The following is a 26,299-nucleotide window of genomic DNA, read 5'->3' as shown; positions in this document are numbered from 1 at the left end:
GAAATGGAAATGACCAATGGAGAAAAAAAATGGCTGTATTTGCACATCTTCCGTTAATATGGCAATTCAATCGGCTAGATGGTGAAGAGGCCAAAATACTATCTCAATTTGTTCTGGCACATTTTAAGCACTGATGTGCAGATCATTGTGCTGGGGGGTGTATTATACCCTCAAACATTATCATTGGAGGAGCAGTTTTTATTCATTCTTGGAATGTGGGCCATCATTGCTCCCCAGTTTCCTTAAGTAGGCATTTATTTTTATTTATTCTCAGGGTGTAGGTGACTCTTGTGAGGCTACTTTTATTACCCATCCATGGTTTCCCTGAGAAGATGGCGGTGGGTTGCCTCCTTGAACTGCTCAAGTCCTTATGGTGATGGTGCTTCCATGATGGTATTAGGTAGGATATTCCAAGATATTGACCCAGTGACTATAAGAAGGATACGCATCTAAGTCAGAGTATTGTGTGACTTGGAGGTGATGATGATCCATGATATTGTTGCTCTTACCCTTCTTTGTGGTCGAGATCGTGGGGGCTGGGAGGTGCTGTCAGTGTAAGCTTGGTAAGTTGCTGCACTGCATCCTGTAGACAGTGCATATTGCAGCTACATTGTGCTGATGTTGGAGGAGATGGATATTAAGTCCAGCAGGAAGGGCGCCAAACAAACAACTGCTCTGCCCTGGATGGTGTCGAGCTTCTTGGGCGTTGTTGCGGCTGTTTCCATCCGGGCAAGTGGTGAGTATTCTATTATAATCCTGACTTGAGCCTTGTAGATGGTGGGGGAGGCTTTGAGGGTCAGGAGGTGAACCACTCGTTGGAATATCTAGCATCTGTCCTGCTCTTGTAGCCATAGTGTTGATGTCGCTGGTCCAGTTAAGCTTTTGTTTGGTAGTGACTCCCAAGATGATGATGGTGGGGGTTTCAGTGATATTGCCATTATAGGTCAGGTGGGGCGGTCTGACCCTTTTAGAAAGTCATCATTGCCTAGCAACAATGTGGCACGAATGTTTACTTGCCACTTGTCAGCATAAGCCTGGATGTTGCCCAGGTCCTGCTCTCTGGTGGCATGGGCTGCTTTATTATCAGAGAAATTATGAATGTAGCTGGACACTAGAACTGTCATCCACCAGTCCCACTCTTGACTTTATAATGGAGAGAAGGTCACTGACAGAGCAGCTGAATGTGGTTGGGCCGAGGTTACCTACCTGAGGAAGGTGCAGGTTTGTGACTAGGAGGTGCAGTTTGCTTGTCCTCAGATAACTGATCATCTGTAATCATTAGTGACAGGGAAAGGCAGAGAACATGAACAGTATGGGAAAGGGGAATATTTCTTAGGTCGTTGTTGTGTAGCACAAAGATTTATCATAGTTTTTTTTTAAAGGATGTAGATTTTTTTAAACAATAGAGTAAGAGTTTATATTAAATTGAGAATTGTATCTTTACTAAATTGCTAGCAATGTTAATACAAGTAAAGCCAGGTGTCCTATTAACACTCCAGTAATAGAAAGTCAGCAACAATGTCCTCGGGATGTTGGATTACAACTACTGCTTAACCCACCACTGGATGGGGTGGCAACTTGAGATACATGGTAAACAGAGGTTAGTTCCTGTTGAGCACAAAATGGTGTCGATAGGCCAGGCTTCTAGCATTTTCACCTGTTTATTTTCTGTCAGTAAATACTATTCTGGGCAGACAGTATAAGTTTCTCAACAAGCTAACCTGGACCAGGTTGCCAATCCTCTGCAAGAATACACTGAAAATCTGAAATTGGTCTAGAATCCAGTATACAATCTCATTGCTCAGTAGTCATGTTAGTCAAGAAAATATTCTGGTAGATCTCATCAGGATCCTGGTATAATGCATGAGTTGTGCTACTACTAGGAGATTGATGACCACATTGTCTAGTGATTCGGATGCCCTGAAATAGACCAGTTTGTTGCAGATGACAAAGTTTCTATTTTTCTTGTTCAAAATATAGAACCATGAGTTCAGATTAATTGTCCATCCATTGAAGGAGAAAAATATTACTTGTATATTTGTCACTTATATGCCAACTTCTGAGTTTTCTCAAAAACTAGGGAGCGAGCAGGGCATAGTATGAACTGGTTTCAGGGAACATGATTGTCAGACCTGCTTCTCTCTAAACTGCCCTCACAGATTCATGTAAGACTATTAACACCCTGCTCCCATCATCCCATATGTAAGGTGATTGCTCAGAGTATCAAAACTGTTGATTTATATTATCCTGACATGTTCAAAAACTTGTCACTGTGGGTTATCTAACATCAAGAGATTTGTTTAACAAGTATTTTACTTGGAGCCTGACCTCACTCGTATGTCCAACAGGATGTATATCTGTGCACTCGATATTTCATGATATCATGGAATGAATCTTTTTTTTTTCCACCCACCCCTCAAGATAAAAGTTCAACATTGCATCAGAATCAGACTTAGTCCTTCTTAAACTTGTACCCAGCATTTCATGTTGTCATCTTTGGGCCCTAAACCTGGAAAACTGCAATGTGTACTTGGATGATGGGTGTACATAGAATAATGAGTGCTATCTGAGGCTGTGCCAAAACATCCCATCTGTCAGGAAAAAGTAATTCCTTCCTTCAATCCAGCTCTCCCCCATTACCAAAAAAGAAAGAAAAGTTTGAGAACATGATCATATCATTATATGGACAGGGCAAAAGCTGTCTAAATCTAGCCTTTTCTGTGCCTTCTGGTCAGCTACCTCCAGTGGCATTTACCCAGAGTTGCCATTAATTTAATAAGATTCTTCAGGAAAGGCCAACCTATTACACCAGATCAATAGTTAATAAGTGAGTTAACCTTTTGATAATACATGTAAAATTGCAATGTGAATCAATCCACTTACGCTTTGTCATGCTATTTGCTTGGATTGGACTACAAATTTTGATATTTATTTTGGTAAGATTGTATGAATTTTTGCACTTCTGAACAAGGATGCAACCCCAAAAAATGTCACGCCTATTCTAATATGAAAATTTGAACACCTCGTGAGCAGAGCTGATCCTATCCTTCTGGAATGTCAACCTAACATACCTTCCCATTACATCTTCTAGCTGCTGCTTAAATGAGTCCAGTATCCTCGCCCAACCATCCTTCTTGACAACCTAATCAGTTTGTTGATCATCTTTGTGTAAAATACTTCCTGACATCTGTCCTTGATTTGCTCTCCACAGCCCTAAAGCTGTGATCTCTTTTGCTGCCTGGGGTATTTGAAAGTACCATTTTAATTTTTTTTCTTTTGCTCTATTTCTTTCTCTCTCTCTCTCTCTCAGCTTAAAGCTAATAGTCAAATATATTTATAAATAACAATAACAACTTTAATTTTTATAACACTCATTATGCACAGAGTGATGTCTTAAGAATACTTTTCAAGGCAGTGGATAGCGAGTGTAAAATAATGGAAAAGGATCAGGAGAGCAAGGTCCTGAAGCAGAAAGGAGATTTTAAGGGAAGGTGTTCCAAAGGATGGGGCAAGATGGTTGAAGGAGCAGCTTCCAATGATGAGGTGGAGAGAGTGGGGAACAGGAAGTATATGCTATAAAAGCAGAATACTGCAGATGCTGGAAATCTGAAACAAAAACAGAAAACGTTGGAGGCAAATAGCAAGTCAGGCAATGCCAGTCAGCTGTTGGAGGACTGGTGGGTCGGTGCCGTGACAGGGCTAGCAGAGATCATGGATGAAGGGATGGTGGGGCCAAGGGGTATTTGAAGGTGTGGATGAACATTTTAAACACTGGGAGCTTGCTGAGGACACTGGAGGCTGTATTCTGGATGATTTGTAATTTATGAATGGTGGAAATAGGGAGGCTGGAAAGGAGCATTGTAGAAGTCTAGCCACAAGGTGGTAATAGCATGGATTAGGTTTCATTGACTGAGGGGCAGAGGCAGGCGATGTTGCAGAGATGTATGAAAGCCGTCTTGGTGACAACAGCAACTTACATTTATATAGCGCCTTTAACACAGTAAAACGTCCCAAGGTGCTTCACAGGAGTGTTAAACAAAAACAAAATTTGACAACAAGCCACAAAGATATTAGGACAGGTGACTGAAACCTTGGTCGAAGAGGTAGGTTTTATGGAGCATCTTAAAGGAGGAGAGAGATGTAGAGAGGCGGGGAGGGAATTCCAGAGCTTAGGGCCTAGGCAGCTGAAAGCACAGTCGTCAGTGGTAGAGTGACAGAAATCAGGGATGTGCAAGAGGCCAGAATTGGAGGAGCGCAGAGATATCGGAGGGTTGTGGGCAACATTCCCTCTAATCTGCGCAGCTCTCTGCCGGTCCCGCGCAGCCTGCAACCGGCTTTTTCAATGTTGGCTGCGCAGCCCCTTAAAGGGGCCGCGCACCCCAAAAAAAATTACGGGGAACATTGATTTTAGGGCTTAGGGAGGGGCGACTTCATGGAGGGACTTGAATTTGTGGCGTTGCCAGACCAGGAGTCAATGTAGATCAGCAAGTTCAGGGGTGATGGGTGAATGGGACTTACTGCAAGTCAAGACATGGGCCGCAGCGTTTTGGATGAGCTGACGTTTACGGAGGATCTGATGTGGGAGAGGAAACTGAGTTCAGGATGGAGCAGTGCATCAATGGTCTGCTCCTCCGGGTTTGACCTAAGAGGTCAGCTGAGGTGGTGGATGTAATGGAGGCCGGGAGTGAATAGGTGTTTGCAGGAACTGAAAATTGCTTCAGTTTTGTCACAAAAGATCTTGATGTCGATTAGAAATCAATGGAGGGTGCAACATTGCTGAGGGCTAGCATGCAAATGATGAAAAAGAAGGAGCCAACAATGAAACTCTGGAATAACAACAGAAAACGCTGGAAAAACTCAGCAGGCAAGGGCAGCATCCATGGAGAGAAAACAGAGTCAACGTTTCAGATCGATGACCTTTCGTCAGAACTGGAAAAAAGCAGGAAATGGAAAGCAGGTTTAGGGGCTGGGAAAAGGGGGAGGGAATGAAAGAACAAAAGGGAAGGTCAGTGATAGGATAGAAAGCAGGAGAGATTAAGAGACATTGGGAGAAACTCTGGAGTTCACTGGGTGCAGAACAATCTGGAAGGTACCGTTCAGGCTGCTCACAAGCTGTTTCCTCTAAGGTACTGTGCGGCCATTGGCCCAGAAATTCAATTCGCAGGCCTCCCGCGGGCGGAGGGCTGCGAACTGGAAAAATCTGCGCTTGGACCGGAGGGCTCCCGAGAGGCGCAGCATTCCGTTCCTGAGCCTCTCCAAACTGCCGGTGCACAGGGCCCACGTATCCCAGAGGCGCAGACAGTTCGCAGCGTCCCTGGGATCACGGCCATGGGGAGCCAATCAGAGAAGGGAATCTCCATTCATACATTTGACAGGAAGACCTCTCAAATATATGAAGAGATCACCCCCAAAACATAGTAAAACTTTAAATAATTTTTTTTTAAAAACATCACATTTGTAAAATGACTTGAAATTACATAAATTTAAATTTTTGTTTAAAATAGTTAATTTTTGAAAAAAATAATTAAAGTTTTTAACGGGGCTAAAAATAAACTTACATTTCTTTAAAGTATTTTTAAATGATAAACCAGTGGAAATTTTTTTTAAACTTTTTTTCAACTCTTATCCTGGTAAAAGCAGGCCTTGTGCCTGCTTTTACCAGGCGCAAGAATTGTAAGTGTTTTCTGCAGGCGGAGGGTCTCCAAAAAACGGAACCCTCCACCCGCAGAGGCCCTGCTCCAACGCAGCCGGAGGATCTGTCAAGAGCTTTCTTGACAGATTGGAAATGCCGGTTTCCATGCATGCCTGAAACCAGCATTTCTGATGTCTCTATGGGTGAGTACACACCCGTAGGGATCGGAATTTCTGCCCCAATGTGTGTAAGCATGGGAACTAATTTTGAGGGTCTGCTCCCAATTACTGGGCCTGGCCATTGGCAAGCACAGCAGTGGTGATGAAGCTACAAAGTTATAGCTTTGTTATTTTTATGTCTGCTTGCCACCAGTGAGGCTTTGCAATGGAAGCAGACCCTCCAAATTAACCCTGGGATGCACAAATGCCTTCCAAATCTTGCTAGAGCGAGGCATCTCGTGGTGTGCACCGTTAGACTTTTTCCTGCACTCTTCAGCTCGAATATAATTTACGGCATAACTTCCTGGAAGTGCGAGCTGATAACAGAGGCAGCGGGGCTTCTGGGGCCTTAGTGAACGATGGGGCCAACAATGTATCTCCTTAACCAATGAGATTCAAGGATTGAGAAAGAAACAGGAACAATGGAGAAGGAGGGTGAATTACAGAGGGTGAATTAGAATCAATTCAGATACAGAAATAAAGAAAGGGAAAGAAAGATTGGACTAAGAGAAAAAAAAAGACAAAGGAAAAGTAAGAAAATGTTAACTTTTTTTAAATTTCCAAGTATAATTTACTACATGCAACAAATGAGACTCAACAGTTTAAATTGTTCTCTTTCTGGACCAGTGAGATTGATTGGAATTGCATTAACAATTATCACATTGTTAAAACGGTACTTATGCTGTTAATTATGAGCCCTAACTTTCTGTGGCATGTTTAATGGGGAATGAATGTGCAAATCCAACAAGTTATTAAAAATAACCGGGAGGCTAAGGGCGAGCTACCACTCGTGCAAGGCAAACAGTGGAGCGACTTAAATCGATCTGGAGATTCGCAACTCACGGCATATCTTTTCTTCCTTTTAAACTTGCTAGCCGGTTTGCGCATTAATAACTGTGTACGTCGTAAACTCGCCAATATTTTTCCAGGAAGATTTGGTACATTGTTTGCATATATACATATTGGGGTGGTATTTTTGCATTGTGGGCACATAAGCTTGAAAAGCATAATGCACTGATTTTTTTAATTTATCATAAATCCTGAATATAAATTGTATGTAAATAGTCTGGCTAATTGCCAATTATTTCTTTTGCATTATTACAATTTAGGAAATTTAAGTAACGTCTTTTAATGTGATATTAGAGTTGTGAGGCATCAACAGTGTTGGAGATTCTACCTGTATCATTACTGTTGCAGTTTATATGATAACAGTATTTTCTGTAAATTTGTCTATGCTAAAATATTCTTTCTTGTCCTGATCTGTAACTAGACTGCTATGTTGTTGTATCCTTAGTTATTTTGAAAATTGAGACAAAGTAACTGAAATTCTAATGTAAATGGAAATCTTAAAATGCATAACTTGATTAAAGATTTCTGTATTCAGAGAGATCAGTTAATTCACTAGCAATCACTTGCATTTACCACAGTTTCCATTTTTAAAATATTAAACGATCACCAACTGTAAGAGTTTGAAAGGTCTACCTATCAACCTATTTTAAAATAATAAACCCTATTTTTGGCTCTGATTAATTAGGGCTCTAACTCTTTTCCTGATAGCATGATGTACTCCTCAGACTTGTGCTTTATTCATAAATATAAAAGCTATCAAGTGTATGATTTGTTCTTGTTGAAATTAATTACAGCAATAGCTCCAGCAAAATATTTATCAAAATATATTTGGATGTTAAAATGTTTGAATTTAAAATGATTGCTTTTCTTTGCTATGCTGCTCACCACTTTAACAAGCATGATATTTGTTGTTATATGTTTTTGCTACCTAACATTATTTTGGCACTTGTATCAATTGGCATGTAATAATGGTTATATTATCTCATTTAATAAACTTGCAGAATGGGCATATAATTGGCAAACTAATTTCAACACAAATAAATGTGAGATATCACATTTTAGTAAGAAAAATAAGGTCACATTACTTGGGAAATAAGAATCTAAATGGGGTAGAAGAGCAAAGGGACCTCTGAGCACAAATCACTAAAAGTAGCGACACAGGGTAATAATGCCATAAGAAAAAACAAACCAAGCACTCTGGTTTATTGTGCTAGAATTGAATAGTAGAGAATTGAAAAGTAGAGAAGTTATGCTAAACTTGTATCGAACCTTGGTTAGAGCACACTTGGAGTACTGCGTACAATTCTGGTCGCCATATTATAGAAAGGATATAGAGGCACTGGAGAGGGTGAAACAAGATTTACAAGGATTATACCATAAATGCGAGGTTATACCTATGAGGAAAGGATGAACAGGCTTGGGTCTCTTTTTCTCTCAAAGAGAAGGTTGAAGGGGTGACCTAATAGGGGTCTTTAAAATTATGAAAGGTTTTGATAGAGTAGACCGAGAGAGAGTGTTTCCACTTGTGGGGAAGAGCAAAACTAGAAGCCATCAATATAAGATAGTCACCAAGAAATCCAATACGGAATTCAGAAGAAACTTATTTACCCAGAGAGTGGTGAGAATATGGAGTGGTTGAAGTGAACAGTACAGATACATTTAAAGGGAGGCTAGATAAGCATATGAGGGAGAAGGGAATAGACAGTTATGCTGATAGAGTTGGATGAGGAAAGAAGGGAAGGAGGCGCGAGTGGAGCATAAACACCAACATGGACTGGTTGGGCCGAATGGCCTGTTTCTGTGCTGTATTATCCTATGTAATTGCTCGCCAGTCAATCTGATTCAGAATTTCCATCAAGGTTACAGTAATAGACCAATGGTTCTCAACTTGTGGGTTGTAACCTCTGGGGTGGTCACATGCACTGTTGGAGGGAAAGGGGTGGGGTAACCACTAGAGTGCCAGTTTAAATTGATGCCACATTATGTCAAAACAAGGATCCAAAACCTGTGAAAATAGTTGAAATCAGTCAATAAACACTAGCATCACCAACATTAATCTTAAGTCAGGATATCATTAGAACTAAGTAAGGATCCAACACTTCCTTCAGTGCATAGCACCCACCCACATTGATTGATGGGGCAGCATCAATGCACTGGAGCACAGGAAACTCGAATATTTTGAAAACTGCCTGATTGGTCACAGCAGGCAGAGGCAATTGAAATCATCTGAGCAGTCTGCAATACCACATCCTTGATTTCATGCTCTCAATGCACAAGGTGATGGTCAGTTCAGAAATCCATGTATGAGTCAGGCTCCAGGCTGTACCAGATAGGCATGGAGAAGATGGGATCATCCTCCTGACCAAACATTGATAGGCCCCAGTGCTGTTGTCACATGGAAGACAGACTGTTCTCTTCCTGATACATCTCTGGGTAGAGGACCAGTTCCTCTGTGGTTACCCACTCTAGACTAACCCTGTCTGGTCAATGGTTCCTGCTGTATGGGCTTGTTATGAATGGCTCATCCTTTTACCAACTTGGTCCTTTGAGAAATGGTGCTGGAGAGAGGCTAAAATTGCTGATTCTGTTCACAAGGGTTTGACTGTTCTTGGTGGTGGGTGGGAGAAACAGGATCTGCTCTCCCAGGCATTGGTAATTTATAGATTTTTACACGTGAATTGTCATGTTGAGAGTGACTTATATGAAATTAGTAGCAAATGAGCATAAAAATCTACATTTTGTTTTGCCTTATTATTACAAACCTATATTCTGTGTGTTCTTATTTGTCTTGTAAACTTGCAAACAAATGGAAAATTCACCTGCTGACTACGTCTCGCACGCTGGGAATGTGCAGCATTTCTTCAAATTACAGAGAATTTTTGTCTGAATAACAGTTATTGAAGTTGCAGACCAGACCAGAATTTAATTTAACCCTTTAAGCCCCAGTATCCTTCTGGTGAATCTGTACTGCACCCTCTCCAAGACCAATATCTCCTTTCTGAGGCACAGTGCCCAAACTGAACACAGTACTTAAGATGGGGCCTGAGCAAGGCTGTATACAACTCAAAGCCTCTTTGAAAAAGTGTAACATCCCCATCGACACCTGGGAATCCCTGGCCCAAGACCGCACAAAGTGGAGGAGAAGCATCGGGAAGGCGCCGAACACCTCGAGTCTCTTCGCCGGGAGCAAGCGGAAGCCAAGCGCAAGGAGCGCACGTCAACCCAAGCACCCCACCCACCCGCCCCTTCAACCACCGTCTGCCCCACCTGTGACAGAGACTGTAGGTCCCACATTGGACTCATCAGTCACCTGAGAACTCATTTTTAATGTGGAAGCAAGTCATCCTCAGTTCCAAGGGACTGCCTAAGAAGAAGAAGATACAACTGAAGCATCACTTCCTCCCTTTTGTAATCCAACCCCTTGAGATAAAGGCCAACATTCCATTAGCCTTTTTGGTTTCTGTTTGTACCAGTCTGCTAGCTTTAAGTGTTTGTTTACTTGGACCCCAAATCTCTTTGCACCTCTACAGCTCCTAGTTTCTCACCATTTAGAAAATACTCTGATTTATCTTTCTTGGGTCCAAAGTGGATGACCTCACACTTGCCCACATTGAACTCCATCTATCATAATTTTGCCCACTCACTTGATCGGTTTATGTCCCCTTGCAACTTACTCCTCCCATCTATACTACTTACTGTTCCTCCTAATGTAGTTTCATCTGCAAACTTGGATATACAACTCTCTATTCCTTCATCCAAGTCATTAATAAATATGGTGAAAAGTTGAAGCTTCAGAACAGATCCCTGAGGGACACCACTTGTCACATCCTGCCAATACATACCCTTTATCCCCCCTCTCCTATCTTCCAACTAATTTCCAACCCAAGTCAAAAGGCAAACTCCCAATTCCGTGCATTCTCATTTTTGAATTCATTAGAATTAATTAGAAATGAAAAGTTATTGTTCTGAAGGGCTCATAATGTTTTCCTCTTCGGAAAACAGAATATTAAGAAAGGAGCTAATAGAGATTTTCAAAATTCTGAGGTTTTGAGAGAATAAATAATGAAAGATTGTTTACATTGTTGACTTATTGGGAACAAAAGGGAATAAACTCAGGATTACCTAAAAGAATGAAGAGGGAAGTTTGATCAATTTGTTTCACAGAATTGTTAGAATATGGAATGCTTTACCATGAGTGGCTATTGAGGCAAAGACCAATCACATCATTTAAAAGGGAATCTGATAAGTATCTGAGAAGGAAGAATATAAAAGGATACGGCAAAAGGGTAGAGAAATGAAAGCGGATAGCTCGTCAAAGAGCTAGCACAATTGTGATGTACCTAATGGTGGCCTCCTGTGCTGTAATTTCCATGGTTCTGATATAGATTCAAATATCTAGTATATAAGATATAACAGAAAGTTAAAGATTTAGATACACCCAGATTTAATCTGATGGCTTTGGGACCAATTATAGAAGTTTGAAAGACATTTTAAGCTTGTTGGAGCCTGTAAATTGATATGTGCAGGGGGCACTATTTAAAGTCCGTTGATGGAAAATATTGAAATCTGTTCACTCCCATTTCCCTGCCATTCAGCCAACCATGTTCACAGGTTTTGGTCTTTATTTTATAAGTTCAAATGTTTATTGAAAGTTACATAGTACAGGAAACTTTCTGGTATCCGGCACTGACGGGACCGAGCTGGTGCCGTAACATCAAAAGTGCCGTAGAAACCAGCGCTAATGTTAAAACATATGGAGCTTTTGAGCTCCGTGTGAATCAACAAACCCTGTTGCTTAGCAACAGCTTCAAAACAGTCGACCACTGCTTAAAAGCGTCTCTGTAGCTAAGCAACAGCTTCAGCTAGACCTTGCAGAGCCTGACTGGAAAAAAAAAAGCAACGAGAAGTAAAAAAGCTTATAGGAAACGGCTCCTGAATTTTGCCGGTAGATAGAGCTTTCCGGACATTTAACCTCCGCTTAAACAAAAGTTTCCTGTAACATTTTGTGCAGGAAAATATCTTTGTCCTTCCAAATCTCCATCAGTTTCCTTACCTGATCCTGGAACTAATGGCCATGAAACACTTTTACTAACACAAATTCATCCAGTCCTTTTTTAAACCCTTTCATGTTTTTTTTGTTCTTGTATCTGCTGGTAATCCTTGCTACATAAGAACATAAGAAATAGGAGCAGGAGTAGGCCAATCGGCCCCTCGAGCCTGCTCCGCCATTCAATAAGATCATGGCTGATCTGATCCTAACCGCCAATCCACTATCGCAGAACCATCTCCTGAATCTAACAGAATTAGACGCACGAAATAGGAGCAGGATCAGGCTACACGGCCCCTGGGCCCGCTCCGCTACCCACAGGGCCATGACCGATCCGAACCTAGACTCGTGTCCAAATTCCTGCCCGCTCCCCATAACCCTTAATTCCCTTTGCTTCTAGGAAACTGTCTATTTCTGTTTTAAATTTATGTAATGATGTAGCTTCTACAGCTTTTTGGGGCAGCATATTCCATGGACCTACCACCCTCTGAGTGAAGTAGTTCCTCCTCATCTCAGTTTTGAAAGAGCAGCCCCTTATTCTAAGACTATGCCCCCTAGTTCTAGTTTCACCCATCATCGGGAACATCTTCCCCGCATCCACCCGATCCAACCCCTTCACAATCTTATGTTTCAATAAGATCGCCTCTCATTCTTCTGAACTCCAATGAGTAGAGTCCCAATCTACTCAACCTCTCCTCATATGTCCATCCCCTCATCCCCGGGATTAACCGAGTGAACCTTCTTTGTACTGACTCGAGAGCAAGTATGTCCTTTCTTAAGTATGGACACCAAAACTGTACGCAGTATTCCAGGTGCGGTCTCACCAATACCTTGTACAACTGAAGCAATACCTCCCTATTTTTATATTCTATCCCCCTAGCAATGAAAGCCAACATTCCATTGGCCTTCTTAATCACTTGCTGCACCTGCATACTAACCTTTTGAGTTTCGTGCACCAGGACCCCCAGATCCCTTTGTACTTCAGTACTTTCCAGTTTCTTGCCATTTAAGATAATAACTTGCTCTACGATTTTTCCTGCCAAAGTGCATAACCTCACACTTTCCAGTATTGTATTCCATCTGCCAAATCTCTGCCCACTTACTTAGCCTGTCGATGTCCCCTTGCAGGTTTTTTATGTCCTCCTCACTCACTACTTTCCCTCCCATCTTGGTATCATCTGCAAACTTTGATATGTTACACTCGGTCCCCTCCTCCAAATCGTTAATAAAGATTGTAAAGAGTTGGGGACCCAGCACTGACCCCTGCGGAACACCACTAGTTACTGATTGCCAGTCTGAGAATGAACCATTTATCCCAACTCTCTGCCTTCTGTTAGATAGCCAATCCTCTATCCATGCCAGAATATTACCCCCAATCCTGTGATTTTTTATCTTAAGCAATAATCTTTTGTGTGGCACCTTGTCAAATGCCTTTTGGAAGTCTAAATACACTACGCCCACTGGTTCCCCTTTATCCACCCTATACGTTACTTCCTCAAAGAACTCCAGCAAATTTGTCAAACATGACTTCCCCTTCATAAAACCATGCTGACTTTGTCCTATTAAATTATGATTATCCAAATGTCCTGTTACTGTCTCCTTAATAATGGACTCCAAAATTTTACCTACCACAGATGTTAGGCTAACCGGTCTATAGTTTCCAGCCTTCTGTCTACTGCCCTTTTTAAATAAGGGTGTTACATTAGCAGTTTTCCAGTCTGCCGGGACCTTTGCCGAGTCCAGGGAGTTTTGGAAAATTATTACCAATGCATTCACGATCCCTACTGCCACTTCCCTCAAGACCCTAGGATGTAAGCCATCAGGTCCAGGTGATTTATCCGCCTTGAGTCCCATTATTTTACCGAGTACCACTTCCTTAGTGATTTTGATCGTGTTTAGCTCCTCCCCCCCCCCCCCTTTAGCCCCCTGTTTGTCCAGTGTTGGGATATTCTTAGTGTCTTCTACTGTAAAGACTGATGTAAAATATTCATTCAGTGTTTTTGCCATCTCCATATTTCCCACCATTAATTTCCCGGTCTCATCCTCTAAGGGACCAACATTTACTTTAGCCACCCTTTTTCTTTTTATATAACTATAAAAACTCTTACTATCTGTTTTTATATTTTTTGCTAATTTACTTTCATAATCTATCTTCCCTTTCTTAACCAATCTTTTTGTTATTTTTTGCTGTCTTTTAAAGTTTTCCCAATCCTCTATCCTCCCACTAGATTTGGCTACCTTATATGCCCTTGTTTTTAGTCGAATACTATCCTTAATTTCTTTACTTAGCCACGGATGGCTGTCTTTTCTTTTACACCCTTTTCTTCTCAGTGGAATATATTTTTGGAAGTTGTAAAATAACTCCTTAAATGTACACCACTGACCATGTATCGTCTTACCCTTTAATCTATTTTCCCAATCCACTCTACTCAATTCCACTCTCATACCTTCATAGTCTCCTTTATTCAAGCTTAGCACGCTTGTTTGAGATCCAACCTTCTCACCCTCTAATTGAATATGGAATTCAACCATGTTATGGTCACTCATTCCAAGGGGATCCTTTACTAGGACATTTTTAATTAATCCTGTCTCGTTACACAGGACCAGATCTAAGGTTGTTTGCCCCCTGGTCGGTTCAGTTACATACTGCTCAAGAAACCCATCCCTAATACACTCAATGAACTCATCCTGAAGGCAGCCCTGCCCAATTTGATTTGTCCAATTAATATGATAGTTAAAATCCCCCATAATTATAGATGTTCCCTTATTACAAGCCTCAACTATTTCCTGATTGATACTCCGTCCAACAGAGTTGCCACTGTTCGGAGGCCTATAGACTACGCCCACTAGTGTTTTTTCCCCCTTATTATTCCTTACCTCCACCCAAACTGTTTCATTATCCTGATCTTTTGACCCAATATCATTTCTCTGTATTACAGTGATTTCTTCCTTTATTAACATAGCCACCCCACCTCCCCTTCCTTCCTGCCTGTCCTTCCTGATCGTTAAATAACCTGGTATGTTTAATTCCCAGGCATTGTCACCCTGCAGCCATGTTTCTGTAATGGCCACAAGATCATACCCATATGTAGTTATTTGTGCCATTAACTCGTCTATTTTGTTACGAATGCTACGTGCATTCAGATAGAGAACTTTCAAATATGTTTTGTGACACTTAGTTCCTGCTTTTGCCCTTTTTATTACTTTACGTTTTACTCCATACCTTCTGCCCCTTCCTGACACGCTCTGGTTTTTAATTTCCCCACTGCTACCTAAGTCTATGACCTTCTCTGTTGTCATTTTTATTATTTGCTCTCTAGGAACCTCCCCCCCACTAGTTAGTTTAAAGCCCTCTCTACAGCCCTAGTTATATGATCCGCCAGGACTCTGGTCCCAGCACTGGCCAAGTGAAGCCCGTCCCAACGGAACAGCTCCCTCCTGCCCCAGTACTGGTGCCAGTGTCCCAGGAAGCAAAACCCATTTCTCCTACACCAGTCTTTGAGCCGCGCATTTAACTCTCTAATTTTATTTGTCCTAGCCAAATTCGCTCGTGGCTCAGGTAATAATCCAGAGATTATTACCCTTGTGGTTCTGCTTTTTAATTTGGCTCCTAGCTGCTCAAACTCCCTCAGCAGAACCTCCTTCCTTGTCCTATCTATGTCATTGGTACCAACATGGACCACAACAACTGGATCCTCCCCCTCCCACTCCAAGTTTCTCTCCAGTCCGGAGGAGATGTCCTTAACCCTGGCACCAGGCAGGCAACACAGCCTTCGGGACTCTCGCTCTCGGCTGCAAAGAACTCTCTATCCCCCTAACGATACTATCCCCTACCACTACAACATTTCTTTTAACTCCCCCCACTTGAATGGCCCCCTGCTCCACGGTGCTGTGGTCAGGTTGCTCATCCTCCCCGCAGTCCCTGTTCCCATCCTCACAGGGAGTAAGAGCCTTGAACCTGTTGGACAAGTGCAAGGGCTGCGGCTCCTCCAACACTACCTCCTGGATCCCCGTACCTGCCTCATTCATAGTCACACCATCCTGACCCTGGCCACGGACTACATCTGAATTAATTAATCTAATTGGTGTGACTACCTCGTGATACGCAGAGTCCAGGTAACTCTCCCCCTCCCTGATGTGTCTCAGTGTTTGAAGCTCGGACTCCAGCTCTTCAACACGGAGCCGGAATTCCTCGAGCAGCCAACACTTACTGCAAATGTGATCACTGTGAGCATCAATGGTGTTCACCAGCTCCCACGTATTGCAGCAGCAACACATCACCTGATCTCCCATTCTATGTAATTAATTAAATTTATTAATATTATTCTTAAATACCCTCTGCCCCGATTCTAGATGATGAATATCACACCTTAGAAACTATAAACCAGAGATTTAAGCTTAAAAAGGGAGAAATACTTACCAACCAATCACTTACCCGCTTCTGGTGACGTCACACTTGGATTACTTTTTACCTCTCTCCTTCCCTCCGAGTTCCCAGACTGTGAGGCCTTACCTGGTCTCTGGGACTTTTATAGCCCCGCTCTGCCGCTCGAGATTCCCGCCGACGCTGTGAGGCCTTACCTGGTCCATTGCCCTTTTATTTGCCTAAATTTCCCATTTTCCTTCGACACTTTAAACTGTGTTCCCTAGTCCTCAACTCCTGTACCAGACACAAACTTTCCTGGATCTAATTTCTCTAATCTGTTATAAAAAAAATAAAAATAAAAAATTTTTAATCTTAAAGACCACTTATCAAGCCTCCCTCATCCTCCTCTGCTCCAGAGAGTAAAGTGGGCAATCTTTCCTCATAACTCAGCTATAACATAAGTGCTAGGATAATATTGTTCCAAGGCTGGTTTTTGTATGGCAGTGCAGTAACACATTTTCTGAATTCTTATTGGCTGGTAAAATACCTCAGGTTACTGTACTTCACAATTTATGGGTGTGCTATTTTTTTTTTAAATGGTTGCTTTACAAATTTACTTAATTTTTTTTCTCTGTCTTCACAGGTTTATGGTTCAGGAAGTCAGACTAGATCTTTCCAATATGTAAGGTAAGATATGTGTTACTCCCAGGATATGTTCTATACGCACACACCTATCTCTTTTAATTTCATAAACAGATTTTGTCATGCTCTATATCAGCCTAGACAATATATGAAACCTATTTTACCAAATGTGTGTGTATGTCAATCTCCCATGGAGTTGTACACAAGAAGTCAAGACTGGGGAGTCCAGAACCAGGGGTCATAGTCTAAGGATAAGGGGTAAGCCATTTAGGACTGAAATGAGGAGGAATTTCTTCACCCAGAGAGTGGTGAACCTGTGGAATTCTCTGCCACAGAGGGCGGTGGAGGCCAGTTCATTAAATATATTCAAAAAAGAGTTGGATATATTTCTTAAGGCTAAAGGGATCAAGGGATATGGGGAGAAGGCAGGGACAGGGTACTGAATTTGGATGATCAGCCATGATCTCATTGAATGGCGGAGCAGGCTCGAAGGGCCGAATGGCCTACTCCTATCTTCTATGTTTCTATGTATACAGTATTTAGGTCAAGAAGGGTTAAAGGAACAGGGGGATACTTAGATCCAGGTGGGGGAAGAGATGGAAAGAGGGAAGGAAAGACTGAAAAACAGGAAAGACTGGAAAACTCTTAGCAGGCTCGGGTTCCAAAATATTATCAAAGCAGGGGGAGGGGTCAATGGTCCTCCAAGTGGAGAGATTTGGGGAAGCACATCCATGTTCTTAGCCACTCATTTGTTCTCAATGAAAGGAGGGATAGTGTGAACAAATCAAATGCCCCTCCCAGGCCTCAATTTTGCACTAAAGGAAGTTTCAGTAAGTCCCGATACTAAAGTTAACTGCGGGGGTAGGGGAGTACTCATTTCTGCGAGAGCACTAGTAATGTCCAATTCAATGCAGAGAAGTAATCCTCCTGCGATCACAGGCTTTCCGTTGAAGCGATGGGGGAGCAAGTGACATTAGCAATATGGCACAATACAGGTTGCCAAACATCTGTTGTCAGTAGCAGTAAGGGAGGGTTGTTGGCTGGATATTTTTTCCTTAGTGGAGAGGGGGATTGTGGGCTTGGTCGCTACTTTATGGCTGCACTTTGATTTTGCTGCTCTCCTAAAGGCCATTACGGTTACTCAGGGTTCCGTTTGAGGCTGGGGGGGCTTCCCATTGTTTTCAACATTGTTTACAGCACCACCTACTGCTGCAGTACCACTAGAATCTGGAGACCACTCACCATTTTTTTAACATACAGTAGATGTATTAAAATCTTACATCCATGTGCCCTTCTTGTACAATTTGACATCTTGTTACATTTTTGTGTCACTGTCGTTTTTTTTCTCATTATAAATTCCTACGGCCACATTTATCATGGGTTTTGCCAATGTAAATTCATTATTGTGATTGTACAATATAACCACAGGTTCCCACAAATTATTCTATGTTTTCTAAACAATTTTTTCATCATCTGATTTTTTTTTTAACTGAAATTTCCAATGTCCAAAATAATAAGTGATGTAGAAAATTCAAACAATTACATACTTTACAATATCATGAAATTTATCCAGTGTATTTTTTGTGGTCTTTAATGCCTGCACTAAATTTTTTGCTTGTAGGCCTCGTCCTCTCCAAAAAGCCTGGGCTTGAACTTGATTTTTTTTTTGCCCAGAGCTGTGACTGAGCTGAATTTATATTGTGCATTCTGAGCACGTATTTTGTATGTAATTTTCCAGGATGCATCCATACCATTCAGACAGCTGATGGAATTTATTCTTCAGCTTCTAGTACTTTCTGCTCAGTAGCTTTTCTTCAAATAACTTAAACAAGAGGACAAATTTCAAAAACTTTTACTGAGGTAAAATTTATATTGTGTATTTCAAAAAAAAAAGTCTGTTTGGGAGAGGAAAAAATGACCATGTTCTGATGTTGTCTATATTCTTTTGTGGCAGAGGTGTGGGATGAGCTGGAGACAAGAGCTGTAGACTAGAGAGGTAGAACTGTAGGGAAGAGGGGGAGGTGTAGAGAGGGAGAGGTATGGATAGGGAGGAAGAGGGGAGGGGTGATGACACCATAGAATGGGGAAAAGAGGGGTGGGTGCTGAGAGGGAGATTGGAGGAGGGGACTGGGGGTAAAGAGTATCTCAGTGTTGTGGAGGTTTGGAAAAATATCTCAGAAGGGGGAGTTTGGAAAATTAGCTTGTGTGGTGAGGAAAATGCCTCACTGGTGAGGTTTGGAGATGTTCCTCAGTGGGGGGAGGAAAGTTGGGGGAGCGGGGGAAGTACCTCAGTTGGGTGGTTGGGAAAATACTTGTGGGGTTGGAGGAATCTACCTACCCCAACTGGGGAGAGTTGAATAACTCCATCAGCAGGAGGGGGCGAGTGTTGTAAAAGTTCCTCGTGGAGTGTGTGGATGAGGAGCCCCTAATTTTTCTAACATTAAGAAATTCCAATATTATAAAAACTGCACAGCTACTGATTTTACCCTGTATTACTTTTAATAAACCCTGATTTTTTTTTTTTTAAGAAAGGCCCAAAGTGTGTTTCAAGCTTGAAGTAGCCCCAGTTTTTTTTAAAAAGGGAGTACCTGTACTGGCGAGAATTCCTCATTTCTGAACAGGCACCAATTTCTGTAGGTTTAATCCTGAGATGAAGTGTTAAGCTTTGCTAATGTTAGTATACCGTAACATTGAAAACCCCTATCACAGTGCCACACACGTGTTTGAGAGGTATTGCAGATAAATGTTCTTTTTAAATAGGATTATATATAAGATCAAATTACCATGCAAATATTCAGTGCATTTTGAAATAGAACATTGTGACCATTCTACCATAACATATCATAGATATATAATGAGCAGATCTCCTGTGGCATTGCTCATGGTGAGCCAAAGGATTTGCTGTTTTATACTGATAATAAGTGTTACTGACAGTGATCGGGAAGTTTTACAGGAAGTAAGTGTGGCAATTAAGACAGTATGTTGCTAAAGGATAGGTTACATAATACATATTGATCAGTAAACGAGACTAAGTGAATAAGTGTGGGAATATTTTTGTAATATTGAAAATGTCATCTGGATTTACCTTTTTAATAAAACCTGGAAATTCCTGTGAAATGTTAACTGAAAGCAGTGGTTCAAATATACTAGAAAAGTATTTTATTCCTGTATTTTTGAAGTATTCAACTACCTTTGTCACACTAAATAGTCAACAAGTCAGAAGATGTTTACATAGAATTGAGAAGTTATGGAAAGTGTTGAATTTCTTAGGTAGCCTCTTGTCTTGTATGATCTTAAATTTACATAGTTTCATTTTCATGTTAAACTTAAATATATTTTTGTACTGAAAGATAATACTGCAGATTTTTAGATCGTTAACATAGACCACATATGAAAGTGCAGTGCACGTTCATTTTAATATTTTAATTTTCTCTGCAGTGACCTTGTGAATGGATTAGTGGTTTTGATGAACAGTAATGTCAGCAGTCCTGTGAATGTGGTATGTAAACTTTCTATGTTCTAGCAATCCCTGTTCCAACTGTTCATTTAAAATCAGATGTATATTTGGTATTATTATAAATGTAAACCTGAATAATAGCTTGATTAGAAGTTTTGTAATCAATCTATAATGGCCCGGAATTTGCAGTCAGCGGCGAAGCGAAGGCGTTCGCCGATGGCCCTGAAGTAAGCTTCGCACAAAGATCTCGCGAGCCACGTGTCGAGAACTGTTTTCCGACATTCAATTCAAATCAACAAAGTATAGTGGGGATCCCCTTGTGCGAACTGCTGTGACGTCAACAGGCTGTCTAAGTAGCCAATCAAAACGCAGAATTCTCAGACAATTCTCGGAACAAGGAAGTGAGTAAGCTCTTAAAATTCTAACTTATTAAAAATGTTAGAGCAAAACAAAGATTGGGGCTCTCGCATGGGGAAATGCAAACCTGAAATAAAGATGGATAAACTTCAAAAATATATTTTTTTTTTACAAGTTTCTTTAAAAATTTAAATTTTTATTAAAATGGACAAATTTCACACTGCACAAAATTAATTTGTTTTCCGGGCCCATCTTCTTAGGCAGCCCCTCAAAACCGAGAATGACTTGCTTCCACATTAAAAATGAGTTCTCAGGTGACTGATGAGTCCAATGCGGGACCTACAGTTTCTGTCACAGATGGCTGAGGGGGCGGGTGGGTGGGGTGCTTGGGTTGATGTGCGCTCCTTCCGCTGTTTGCGATTGGCTTCCACTTGCTCCCGGCAAAGAGACTTGAGGTGTTCAGCGCCTTCCCAGATGTTTCTCCTCCACTTTGTGCAGCCTTGGGACAGGGATTCCCAGGTGTCGGTGGGGATGTTGCACTTTTTCAAGGAGGCTTTGAGGGTGTCCTTGAAGCGTTTCCTCTGCCCACCTGGGGCTCTCTTGCCGTGTCAGAGCTCCAAGTAGAGCACTTGTTTTGGGAGTCTCGTATCAGGCATGCAGACGAGGTGACCCGTCCATCGGAGCTGTTTGAGCGTGGTCAAAGCTTCGATGCTGGGGATGTTGGCCTGAGTGAGAACACTGACGGTGCGCCTATCTTGCCAATGAATTTGCAGGATCTTGCGGAGGCAGTGTTGGTGGTACCTATCCAGTGCTTTGAGATGCCTGCTGTACATGGTCCATGTCCCTGAGGCATACGGGAGGGCGGGTATCACTACTGCTCTGTAGACCATGAGCTTGGTGCCGGGTTTGAGGTCCTGGTCTTCAAACACTCTTCCTCAGAATACACATAACCTTTGTTTAGCAGTCAATACGCTGTTAAAACCCCAGTTACACCTAATCCCCTTGGGTTTAACTTTAAGTTTTGAATTTATCAACGTACTCACTGCGAAAGAGCCTAAGTTTTCGACTGTCTCCCTGATCTGGGCGATTACACAGATTGCCGGCTCTGGGGGGGGACAGCACAGCCTGTTTCGGAGCTGTCAGTGACAGACCGCATCTTCAGGATTTTGTGCCAAATCCCGAAGTTGTGGTCAGTTTCAAAGGCGGAATGCTGCCGTTCTGGGCCAATATGTTAAAAACTGAGTGGTCTCAAGCTTCTAATAGTATTGCACTTGTAGGCAGTGCTGTAAGCATAAAGTTACATGATCAATTGATTACAGTGGGGTCGGACCTAACATTGCGTGAAGGCCACCAAATGGACACACCGGTAGTGTCGATTAGAGATGAAAAATAAATCTTTCTGGAGAATGAAAGATCGGCAGAGATACTCGATGAATATTTGTCTTGGTTTTCACAGAAGTGTGCGGTAGTGGGAATGAAAGGATACAAAAGGAGGAGGTGAGGATAACTATAGGTAAGGGAAATAATAAAAATGGTAGAAAGCAAAGTGGAAAGGTACCTGGCCCTGATGGTATGCATCCGAGAATGCTGAGGTATGTCAGAGAGGTTATAGTAGGCTCTAACCAGTCGTTCAAACATCCTTGGATATGGAGTGGTGATAAAGTACTGGAGGGTTGCCAATGTAACACCCCTGTTCAAAAAAGGAGAAAATGGGTTAATATGGGTCAGTCAATCTAATATTGTTCGTGGGTAAGCTTCTGGAGGCCAAAATACAGGATGAAGTTAATGATCTGTAAAGGGTAAGCTGTGTTTGACAAATTGAGTTCTTTGAGGAAATAACAGGAGGACATAGGTAGGTTATTAGATTGGGCTGATGGAAGTCAGATGAAATTTAATGCAGAGAAATGTGATGTCATGCATTTTGGGAGGTACAAGATGGAGAGAAATATGCACTACATAGTAAAACTTTCAAAGGAGTAGAGGAGCAGAGAGACTTAAGGGTTCAGATGCACAGATATTTAAAAGTGAGAGGACAAGTTGATAAAGTAACTTATAATTCTTTTTAAACAAAATGCATATGTGATCCTAGGTTTTATAAATAAGGATATTGAGTACAAAAGCAGAACTTGTACAAAAAATTGATTAGGTTGCAGTTAGTATGTGGCCAGTTTTGGACGCTTTTGAAAGAATGTCAAGACCATGGAGAGGGTACACAAAAGCCTCAGCAAGGGATGAGAGGCTTTTCTTATGAGAAGAGACTAGAGCAACTAGGCCTTAGAGCAAAGGTGGTTACAAGGAGATCTGATACAGGTGTTTAAAATTATGAAGAATTTTGATAAGATAAATAGGAAAAACTATTTTCACTGGTCAGTGAATCAGTACTAGAGGATATAAAGTAGAATTCATTAAGAATGGAGAGAAGGGCTAGGGGATTTTTCTTTTGCACATAGGGTTAATAAGACTTGGAATGCCTCATCAGAAATGATTGTGAAAGCAGAATTCGCAATAGCTTTTAAAAGGGTAACTTTGAAAAATGGGAAAGGGCAGTGGAATAGGACTAATTGGTCAGCTTTTTCAGAAAGCCAGTATAGATTCAATGAACTGAACTGCTTCTGTCCGCTGTTAAAAAATGATTCTAAACAAAATTATCTAATTGTTTCCTTCCCCAACTTAGATATTTCAGTAGTAATCCTTCTACTTTCCAAAAGTAGTGCTACCCTCCCTATCTCTGTAACCTCCTACCAGCCCCCCACCACTTCCCCAGAACACTGTATTCATCTGACTCTGGCCTCTTGTGCATCCTCCATCTCTTCACCTCGTCATAGGTGTCTGTCATCAGCCACCTAGGTCTTATACTCCAAAATTCCGCTCACTAGACCCTTACACCTCTCCACCTCCCTCTGCTCCTTTACGACCTTCCTTAAAACCCCCTCCTTGACCAAGCTTTTGATCACCCCTCCTTTTATCTCCTTGTTTGGTTCAGCATCAATTTCTAGCTGATTATGTCTCCATGAAGTGCCTTGGGACTTTTTTTAACATTTAAAGACATTATATAAATCTAAGTTGTTGTACCCTTTTTATTTTAAATCTATTCAATATGGTCTTGATTTAAGTGACCTCTGGTACAGAAAGGTAATTGGTGTATTTGGGAATTAATGCATGAAACAAATTTGTGATGGAAGTGATGTTGCTAACATTCAGAAATTTTAAAATGAGGATTTTGGCAGCAATAAAGATGAGAAGCTGGCGATTGTTGTGAAGGTGGAAGTAAGTAGACTTGGTGATTAGATATGAAGTTGGATTTGAAGCTCGACTCTTGCGTCAAACGTAATATTAAGGTTGTACACAGCCTGAGCAAATAACTGTGGAGGGGGATGGGTCTGTAGCAAGGAATGTTTATGGCAGTGGCCAAAAGTGATGGCTTTGGTCTTCCTGGGTTCATTGTACATTTTGGTCTTCCCAATGTACATTTTAATTGCACAATAATGCATTGTATTTTACATGGTGTAATGTTCCTATTCATGTAAATAGTGCATCCCGTGACTTACTGAGAGCAGCACCACTGGAGAATTATATGTGTATAGAAATGTGTGATCAGGGCTTCAAAATACAATAGTCAATATGAATTCATACTTACCCTAGAAAGATTTTAAATACTTGTGTAATGTAAATATTTTCAGGAGTATATTCACAAAGTAGTTAAAACCACAAACCCAGTTGTGTCAAATTTTGAAATTGTAGCAAGTGTAAATTTTCATCTAAATCACCACTTGTGCCTAAACTTTTTTAAATGTATCCATTCTGTTTAATGCAAACTATTTACTTTTCACAGGGAAACCCAGAAGAACACACTATTCTAGAATTTGCCAAATTAATTCGGGGCCTTGTTGGTAAGATTTTCTTTTACGTATTTTAGTAAACTGGAAAGGGAAGGGATGTCAGTCCTGGGGAATTAAATACTTTTATAGGAACAGGAGTAGGCCATTTGGCCCATCAAACCTACTTCCTTCTTTTGAATAATGATGTAACATTTTCTGCCTTCCAATCTAGTTCTATCCTCAAATATACAGGAAACTTTCTGCTATCCGGCACCGACGGGACCGAGGTGGTGCCGTTAGATCAAAACTGCCGCAGAAACCAGCGCTAATGTTTAAAACATACGGAGCTCAGTGTGAAGCAACAAACCCTGTTGCTTAGCAACAGCTTCAAAACAGTCGGCGCAGCTTGCAAGCGTCTAGCTGAAGCTGTTGCTTAGCTACAGAGACGCGTGCAGAGCCAGGACTGGAGAAAAGAAGCAACGAAAATAAAAAAAATTATCTGAACCGACTCCTGAATTTTGCCGGTAGATAGAGCTTTCTGGACATTTAACCTCTGGATAAACGAAAGTTTCCTGTAGTGAACTTTCGAAAATTGCAACTAATGCACCCCCAACTTACTTACTTCTTTCTTTTGGGTTTGGAAATTTGTGTGGCTTCAATCCCATTAGTTTATCCATTGCAGTTTTTCTGTTTGTATTGATGCCTGTAAGTTCCTCCACTTCACTAATTGCTCATGTTTCTCTGATACATACTGTCTTATTTTTTTCTGCTATGAAAACCGAAGTGAAATGTTCACTTAACGGTTCTGACATTTCCTTATCTTCTACTATTGTCATATCTAAATATTTTAGTGTTCCCACCTTACCATTACATCCTTTTTCTTATACTTAGAAAAGTATTTACATTTTATGCTTGTATACTTCTCTATTTTGAGCTCCCAGGGCTAGATTTTCGTGGAGCCATCGGGCGGGGTTTCAGGCGTGGGGGGGGGGGGGGGGGGGAAATCCCGAATTTGGGGGTCCCGACACCATCCTGCCCAAAACCCCGCACCACGTAAGTTTCAGGGGCGGAGGGTATCCACCCCGCACTGGGACCCGCCGAAACCAGGCGGGAAGGGATTAGTGCCAATTAACTGCCTGTTAACAAGTAGTTAACAGGCAGTTTTTAGCCTAATCCCTATTTTGAGGGATTTCATGTGGTTTTCCCGACAGCTCCAAACCACGCCAGGTTAGAGCAGGCGGGCCGTCGGGTTGAAGGAGTTGGAGGGGTCGCGATGTCGGTGCTCGGGTGAGTGATGGGTACATGAGTGTAAAGGTAAGTGTGTTTGGTGTGTCTAAAGTGTGTAAAGAACTTTTACTTACCTTAACAGCCTTTCTTCCTGTAGCCGTCGGGAGTCCATCACTCACCCGGAACTTAAAGCTGAATGGCTGCGATCTGTCAAAAGTGACAGCCTTCAGCTTTGAGTGCCGGTGAGAGTTCTAACTGAGTCTGTGCAGAAGGACTCATGTTAGAACTCAGAGTGTAAGTGTTTCACAGCTTCAAACAGCTGTGAAACACTGATATTTCATCTGTCAAGAACTCTTGACAGATGAAATATCAATCTGTGATGTCACCTGTTGCCGGGTGGCCCTTAATTGTCCTGCTGAGCCCGCTGGGCGGGCTCAACAAGGTCAATCAAGGGAAAATCGCGCGGATTGGCCAGGCGTCGAAGTAGGCGGGTCTAAAACCCGAAAGGGAAAGCCCCGCCGCCTTCCCGACAGGTTCGGGGAAATCTACCCCCCAGTGTCAGCATCAGACACTCCCAGCTCTGATTATATTTAATAAAGGTTTTTTAAATTATGAAGGGTATTGCCAAGGGAATGGGTCAGTTAGCGACTGTTGCATCTTTTAGAAAACAATTGGATTAATATTTG

General features: G+C 41.7%; 1 protein-coding gene across 3 annotated transcripts in view; it reads left to right on the top strand.

Moving 5' to 3' along the window:
• Positions 1 to 26,299, top strand: part of uxs1 (UDP-glucuronate decarboxylase 1) — a 144,006-nt gene that overhangs the window by 107,954 nt on the left and 9,753 nt on the right. For all 3 annotated transcript variants that reach the window (XM_085999002.1, XM_085999004.1, XM_085999003.1), the window contains exons 11-13: positions 16,756 to 16,799; positions 20,193 to 20,253; positions 24,401 to 24,458. In XM_085999002.1, coding sequence (XP_085855128.1) covers positions 16,756 to 16,799; positions 20,193 to 20,253; positions 24,401 to 24,458 — 163 coding nt within the window. The remainder of the gene's footprint in view (positions 1 to 16,755; positions 16,800 to 20,192; positions 20,254 to 24,400; positions 24,459 to 26,299) is intronic.

This window comes from Somniosus microcephalus, chromosome 10, assembly GCF_052327205.1.
Source record: "Somniosus microcephalus isolate GS21.2 chromosome 10, FLI_Smic_1.0, whole genome shotgun sequence".
NCBI lineage: Eukaryota > Metazoa > Chordata > Chondrichthyes > Squaliformes > Somniosidae > Somniosus > Somniosus microcephalus.
This window is presented reverse-complemented; position numbering and strand designations above follow the sequence as displayed.